The 8485-nt window shown below is 37.5% G+C and overlaps 1 protein-coding gene across 3 annotated transcripts in view; it reads right to left on the reverse strand.

The window, feature by feature from the left end:
- FBXO3 (F-box protein 3) overlaps positions 1 to 8485 on the reverse strand; it is a 33252-nt gene that overhangs the window by 24228 nt on the left and 539 nt on the right. For 2 of the 3 annotated variants that reach the window (XM_025044114.1, XM_006908020.3), the window contains exons 2-3: positions 4399 to 4488; positions 1941 to 2104 (exon numbers count right to left, since the gene is read on the reverse strand). In XM_025044114.1, coding sequence (XP_024899882.1) covers positions 1941 to 2104; positions 4399 to 4488 — 254 coding nt within the window. Of the gene's footprint in view, positions 1 to 1940; positions 2105 to 4398; positions 4489 to 8237; positions 8387 to 8485 lie in introns of those variants that run through there. The other variant, XM_025044115.1, reaches the window with a different exon arrangement.

Below are 8485 nucleotides of genomic sequence, written 5' to 3' on the forward strand. Positions count from 1 at the left end.
AAATTTGAAGATATATGATCCATACCAATAGATAGATTGATAGATGATATATTAATGTATCATAAATTTTAAGATACTTATAAAAATTTCCCCAAGCCCAATATCTATTTGTTTTCCAAGTTTCCTTTCCAGCTGCTATCTCAATAACCTTGAAATTGAGTCAGAGACTATGATTCCTGAAGTGGCTAGGTTCCTAACTTAGTCCTAAACTCACAGGCATAGCATTCTTAGAATCTTCAGCAGTCTAGATATCAAAGAGCCCTTGTCCTATTCTAACTCATAGCAAAGCCCCCAGAGAATTGGCACCTGAGAGTAAAACCACAACCACAACCTCATCTTCAACCACTGGGTACAGAACAGTGAGCAGGGGGGCCTGGGAATACTGGAGGAGAGGGGAGGGGAGGGAAGGGAGAGAAAAAGAAAAAGAAAAAGAAGAAAAAGAAATGTATCCTTAGTTTTTTCCTTTCTTGGTACCTCTGTGCCTGAAAGGAGAACTATGTCTACATTCTCATATTCCAAATGTCCTAATATTGAACTAGCTCTCTAAGGATCCCAAGATTCTAAACAAAATAGGATAGGTCCTTTCTCTCTTCAACTACTGTTAAGACCATAGCTCTGGAGACAGCCCTATATTCAAATCTGGTTCTGCCTTTTGCTCTGTGATGTCAAACAACTTACTTAGCTTTTTATGTCTTGGGTTGTTCACCTACAAAATGAGAATAGTAATTACCTGACAGAATTTTGGCAAATTAAATGGAATGATACAAAGTATTTAGCTTAGTGCCTAGCTTTGTGTTTAGTAAATAGTAGCTATTTACTAAATATCACATACCTATTTTACATATCACCACAAATATATATTTTTGGAATTATTTTCTTCTTGAAATTATTTAACCTCATATACCAAGCAGATAATATTATTATCTTCCAAGGAAAAAAGCTATTAAAAATATTAGTCAAGGGCACATTCCTTCAAGGCTCTACTCTCTCTGCTAAATCATTCTTTCTTCTACCTCTTAGCAATTCAGTTTCAAGTACCTGGCCATGTGATCATGATTTGTATGAAATTCATTTTTGCATGAGAAGTTACAGTGAAACTATGAAATGTCAAAGAAATACTGTTTCAAAAGAGACCTTACTGCAAAAGGAATACATGTGAGTATAAATGATCCCAATTTCAGCTTATCAAACCAAAACATGTATAAAATTCCTTTTAGTGGAGAAATCTGAAAAAACTTGGAGGCTAAACCAGATAAGTAGCAATATGTCTGCAATCTAAGTACTTTCTTGGGCATAAATTAAAAAACCAAATTAATACCGCTAGCTTCTTACTATTTCTTGCCAAAATTGGAAAATAACAGTGTAGTATAAAGAGTACAGATTCTGGGATCACATAGACCTCAGTTCAATTCTTTGTTTTTACTATTCTGTAAATATCAAAAAAAAAAAAAACGGATGAAAGTTTTCCTTACTCTACTATATACTATTCTTATACTCTTAAAGACTCCAAGTCTTTCATATTTGGTTTTTCTAAATATTAGACTGCCAAACATTTAGTTGTACTGAAAGCAGAAAAGAGGTTGATAACAGCAGGCAGTTTTTCAATGAAAAAATCTTTTAAAAGAAATCACAATAGTTATCCTTAAGCAATCTTTGCCCTATTTGTTTCTTTATATAAAACAAACACAAGCATAAAAAGAGTTCGGCTTTCCCTTCTAATAAATGATCACACTGGTCCTGAGGTGGGCAAAACTACAGCAGGCACTATAGCAAGGGTCCTTTTAGCAATATAGGCTATTTCCTTTGCCAAATGTGAATGGGGAATTACAGATAATGTTGGATGAGCACAGATTAGCATAAATGATAGAGACCCAAAGTCATTTACCCTATTTATACTATAGTAACTAAATTGAGGAAGGGAGACCCTGCATTCCCAGTACCTTTCAGAGATAAAACCATCCGAGGACATCTGGGCTCCAAATATTTCTTGAGATCATCCCAGGCCTTTTTAATAGCAGCATAATGGTCTATGTATCTTCCAACATCAGAGTAAGTATCAATGAAGAGAGATTTCCAACATTGATTCTTCTGTGTTTTTTCTTCCCTAAACGAATTACGGAAGTTAAGTTAAACATCTTTTAGAATGAAATTAGCACATATTTTAGACATTTACCAACATACTTTATTGGAAATCTGTGGTTACTTTTGCCTTCCTTTTCATTTATTTGAGCCAGAAATGAAGACTAGATAGCAGAAAGTGACACATCAAAAAACATAACAGGAATTATTGCTGGCATGGTGAGATTATGAGTCATTTATTTCCTTTCTTATTTTTTCCTAAGTTTTCTAATCTTAATAAAATGTGAAGAGTATATGGGGTATGAATCTCAACTGACTCCTAAATACATACCAATCATAAAATTTAAAAATGAATATGTACAGTTGACCCTTGAACAATGCAACGGAGGTTAGGGGCATGGATCCCTCTGAGCCCCCAAACAAAAATCCAAGTATAGCTGTGACTCCCCCAAAACTTAGCTACTAATAGCTACTGTTGATTGGAAGCCTTACCAATAACATAAACACTTGATTTACACAAACTTTGTATGTTATATGTATTGTAGACTGTATTCTTACAATAAAGTTAAGCTAAAGAAAATATTAAGAAAATCATAAGGAAAAGAAAATATATTTACGGTATTTCTCGAAAAAAATACAAGTATAAGTGGATCTAGGCAGTTCAAATCCATGTTGTTTGAACTGTAGTTGTTCCATTTTACATAATATTTAGAATCTAATGAGATAATAATATTAATCTAATTTATTTACATTAGATTAGCTAGAAAATCATATAGCATCAAAGTAATCACATGATTCGACCTTTCTATTCGATACAATTCCACAATATTTATTGAGCACTTGGCCACTGAGGATATTAAAAATAAGGCAGATTTTTTTGCCTTCAAAAAATGTATAGTCTTATCAGGGAGAGAGAATAAAGTGAAAAATTCAGAGTCAGAAATGGTACAAGATAAGGCAGCCGTAATGGGCCTTAACATACTAATGAGCTTGTACTTTATTCTGTAGAGAATGAAGAGCCACTGAAAAGTTTTTTTTTTTTAGATTAACTTTATTGGGGTGACATTTGTTAATAAAATTATATAGGTCACTGGGGTTTTTAACAGGGTAGTTAAAACAGCAGAATTCTGGCTGTGGTGTGGGAGTGGCACAGACATGAGTTAGGAGAGTTTTGTAGTAGTCCTGGTAAGAGATATCAACTGAATTAAAACTGGGGTAGCTAGATGAAATGAGTAGAAAGGTTCAAGAAATATAAAGAGGCTAAAATAAAGCATGGTGATTGAATGAGTGGAGAGAGGAAAAGAAAGAGAGAGAGAAAGAGAGAGGGAGGGAGGGAGGGAGAAAAGAAAGAGATCTAGGATGATTTCTGTTTCTGGCTTAGATGTTCCCTGGGTGGATGGGATAGTACTGCCATGAAGACCAGGAAAGCAGGAAGATCAGGTTTACGGATGGGGAAAAGAATCATTCAGGGTGGTGTTTTTTGGGGGGGAGTGGTGGTAGAAGGGAAATATTCTTTCATGCATGTAAATAATATATATATATATTTATCAAAACCCAAAAAAGTACCAAAGAACTTATGATAAAAAACACTAGTCTCCTGTTCTAAGCCCAATACATCAAAGGAAACTTTAGTTATTTCTAGAAGTTAATTCTAAATGTTTATGCCTGTAGTTCCCGATTTATCAATCTATCTATTGATACCCTAAAATAAAAGTATTATTTAAGCAATACTTAAAATTCCCTCTTCCCCAGTCTTCCTCCTCCTAATGTTTAATAGCTCTGTTAGTTTTAGTTCTATTGAGTAGCTTGCAGCTTTAAATAATATACTTAAACCTCTATTTCTTGCTTTACCAACTTCAGTCACTACCTGATTCCCCTCAATCTAAGAAAAAGATATTAGCAATCCTACCTTTTCTTTCACCTTCCTCAACTCCCACCTTCATTCATCAACACTTTTATCCTGTCAATTTATTAACATTTACTGAAGTCAGAAAACCTTGTGGGTCATCCAATGGAAAGGTCCAGCAGACAGTTGTGCAAACAAGTCTGAAGCCCAGTGGGAGATGTCATGGATGCAATTCAGGTTCGGGAATCAGGGGCACACGGGTAGTCACTAGAAACCACAACAGTGCATGCAGGAGAATTCACAGAGCAAGAAGAGCAGCGGGCCAAAAATGAAGCTTGGAGAATACCGCATTTATTGGCAGGCACGAGAGTCATCAAAGGAGAGAAAGAGACAAGGGTTACAGGGGACTATCAGTACAGACTATGAAAAGCCAAGGGCCCAATTTCAAGAATACATATTTCTCAAATACTCACTCAGATATCAGCCAGTATTTTTTGCAATGTCTTCTCCATAGCGGATCATGACTTGATAGCTGGCTAAGTCTTCGACTGACATAGCAACAACTGACCATAACCAGATTCACAGTTAGTAAAAAAAAAAAAAAAAGAAAAAAGAAAACAATTTAAAATAAAGACGAAAATATTCAATGTTAAGTTTTGTTCTATTCCTTTTGCTTTCCTTATTTTCCATTTTCTACCCTTATAATTGCAAAACAATATTCTCTAAAAACTGTTTAATATGTTAGCTAGTATAATTACCTTGTGAGTACTGAAATCTTAACTATTTGAGTTCACAAATAACCCCTCAACTCTCTACAACTACAATTTTCACATGAAAGTCTATAAAACCTATAAACCATTGAAGTTAATTTCAAATCAAAGAAACTTCACATATTTATTATTGGGACAATAACCATTTCTGCATATAGGAAGAAATGTTATTCAGGTAAGACAAAGTGGTTTTTCTTTTTTTTGGTAAGATCTGCAAGACATTTGATATTAAATAAATATACGTGCTTTTTGTTTGTTTTGTTCTAATCTTTTCTTAAAGGAAAGAAATACTGCAGCCAAAACCACTTTTTAAGTATAGCAATTATTGAAGAGCCCACCTATAAATAAAAAGTGTCAGATTCATAACAATTCCATTTCAATGTCCATGGCTACTCAAGTTAGTATCAACTGCTCAAAAACATGGAATGTTAGAAACAAGTAATTTTCTTATTATATATTTATAATAGAATAATGCTCCTATCCTGTAAATTTTACCTTATTTAATTTGAAAAAAAAAAAAAATGAACCTAAGATTAGGAAAATGAATTTCTATCCTTTCAGAAAAGGAATCACAAGTTACAAAGCATAGTTATTGAAAGATCTCACTTATACAATAGCTAATCGACTAAGGAAATCTTAATTCACATGAAGTTTGTCAAAGCCATGAGTGGAACATGTTAAAAACCAATCGATGGTAAACAGAATAAATAGCCTTTGTTTCATTTTCAGCTTTTACACAAAATTTATCCTCATCCTATTCTGCCAAGCTCACAAAATATGCAAACTAACATTTGCAAATGCAAGAATTCCTCCAGTTTTGTGATTCAGAGTCCATTCCCTCTTTTCTTGATCCCTGTCTCTACCTACACTGTCCCAAGAGTTAAACAACATAAAAGAACTTCTGGAATCAGCACCAAAGGTGATTTTGATGCACATCAAGCATGAGAACTACTGTTCTAGAGATTCTGACTCAATTGGCTTGGGGTGAGATCTGTACCTCAGGCATGTGCATGTTTGAAAAGTGCCACATGTAATTCCGATACACAGTGAGGGTTAAGAAAGACTAGTACACAATAGATCACCCTGAAATGGCGAAGCAGATTTAAACTACGCAGCTGATATTACATAATGACCCTAAGGAACTAATCCAATCCAACTCAATCCAGCTCAGCAAATATATGTACCAAAAACCAGAGTTTAGCAATGGGCAGGGCACTTGGCAAAGATGGGCTGTACAGTGCACGAAGGAAGTTTCAGTACCCCAGAAACTTTTCTGTGGATAAAATTTGATGGTATCTGTGATGGTTAATTTTATGTGTCAACTTGCCTGGCTAAGGGATGCCCAGATAGGTCACTAAACATTATTTGTGGGTGTATCTGAGAGGATGTTTCTGGAAAAGATTAGTATTTGAACTGGTAGACTAAGTATACCAGGTGGCCCTCCCCACTGTAAGTGGGTATCATCCAATTCACTGAAGGCCAAAGTAGAACAAAAAGGCAGAGAAATGTTGGATTTGCCCTGGGCCTGACGCTTGAGCCGAGACATGGGTCTTATCTTGCCCTTGCCATTCCTGGTTCTCAGGCTTTCAGATCCAGACTGGAATCTACACCATCAGCTCTCCAGTTCTCAGCCCTTCGAATTATACCACCAGCTTTCTTGGGTGTCCAGCTTGCAGATGACAAGATAGTAAGACTTCTCAGCCTCCATAATTCAGGAGCCAATGCCTTACAATAAATCATATACATATATACATGTTGTATTGGTTCTGTTTTTCTCAAGAACCCCAATACAGCACTTTCACAAGCATTTATGGAGGGGTCATGTCATTTCTGTTTAAAAATGAGATTAATACCTAAAGCATTTAAAATGAAATCTGATCTCTTTACCTTGGCTCACAATGTCCTGCATAATCTCACTAGTCTCTTCTCAAGCCACTCTCCCTGTGAGTCACTCCCTACCTCCCGCAATGCCAGTCTTCTCGCTCTTCCAACAGGCCATTCTATTGTCCAATCGGCTTCTGAACACACTGTTCCCTCTGCCCGAACTGCTCTATGGCGTTCTTCATAAATGGCAGCTCTTTTCGATTTGAATTGATCATCTTCCCACCCACATTCCTTAACAGAGCAATTGATTTATTTTCTTCAAAGCACATAGCATGTCTTGTATTATGTACTTGTTTTCCATCTTGCTCACGACTGTAAGCTTCCTGAGCCTTATCTGTCTTGTTCATTATTGTATCCCCAACATTTAACAGACTGGCGCATAGCAGGCACTCAAAAATAACTGTGAATAAATGATGAATACAAAGATAAACAAGACAGTCTTTACATTTAAGAAGTTGACAATCTATCTGGCACGGCAAATAAACTCTGCAGAGGAAGGAAGAAGGTAGAGTGCACGATCAGGAGAGGAGTCTTAAAGGAATTTCATCTTGCCAGGTTAAGAGGTCAAGCAGGACAAGGCATTCCAAGAAGGTCAAGAGCTTAAGCCACAGAACAAAAGAACACATGTGTGTTTGTGTGTGTGTGTGTGTGTGTGTGTGTGTGTGTCTGTGTGTGTGTCTGTGATGTGTGGTGTATGCTGGCGAGTGTCTGATTTGGCTAGAGTGGACTGTGCCAAATGATAAGGGCCTGAAATGCTTCCAGAATTTAGGTTATAGTCTGGAAACCAGGGCATCATAAGTTTTTAAGAATGATAGCCAGATCTGTCTTAGATCACTCTGGGAGCTATGTAGCCCATAGATCAAAACAGCATGTGTACGTGTGTGTTGGATTTGTAAGAGGCTATACAACAGAATATTTCAGATAACAGTTTGCATCTGGAAGAGGCTTTTCCAAAGAAAAGATAAACTTTATTTGTTTTTGTTCAAGCCTGAGTAGAGAAAAATTTATTTTCTAGAAAAAATAAGTGTACTAAAGTACTAAAGTGGATAGCAGTCAGAAAGTACTAAAATGGATAGCAGTCAGAAACTGGAGTTGTCCCTCTGTTACCACTTAGCTAGGCCAACCGACAGCTACCAGTAACTCCAAAAAGGCTGTATTTCTAAAAGGATCTCTGATAACACAGGGCACAATGGCTAGAATCTAATGGTTAATCCAAAAAAACAAACAAAATCTCCTTTCGATTTTGGCGAGGGAGGGGGATGATCAATTCAAATCGAAAAGATCTCGCCTACCCATCCTTAAGAGGGCGACTTCAACAAACGAATCTCGCCTACCCATCCTTAAGAGGGCGACTTCACTTCCTCTGCAAATATATGTGGTGGCACAAAAAAGACAGAGCCATGCCACCAGCTGTCAAGGGTATAAACAGCGCCATTTCTTTCGCCATCCCAGACAGTCCCAAGCGCTGAAGGAACTGGGCTTTCAACCACCCTTACTAGCAACCGGTGTCTATTTTTGGAACAGGTGCTGGCAATCTGGGAAACCCAAAGCATACAAGAGAGCAAACGGTCACCTGTATCGCACAAACAGAAGTCAGTACCAAAACACAAAATCCAACATGCAACCCTGAGGAGGAGGGCTGGGAGCAAAACAATTACCGAGAACAAAAGTCCGAAAGTGTGCCCAGCCACATGTTACGGTGTCGTGGAAGTTGCACCTGGGGGTCAGTGGGTCGCCTGGCCGCCTTCTCTCAGGCGCCCCGCCTGCCCATTCGAGGGCCCTACTCTGAAGTCCGGGGACCCAAGCAAAGAAGAGCGCTCGGGCCACAAAGGGCCTTTCCAAGGCGGCCAGGGCTGGGCCACATCGGGCGGAGACCAGAGGGTGGTGGGGGTGGGGGCTGGGGTCG

The sequence above is a fragment of the Pteropus alecto genome, unplaced genomic scaffold (genome assembly GCF_000325575.1).
Source record: "Pteropus alecto unplaced genomic scaffold, ASM32557v1 scaffold71, whole genome shotgun sequence".
NCBI lineage: Eukaryota > Metazoa > Chordata > Mammalia > Chiroptera > Pteropodidae > Pteropus > Pteropus alecto.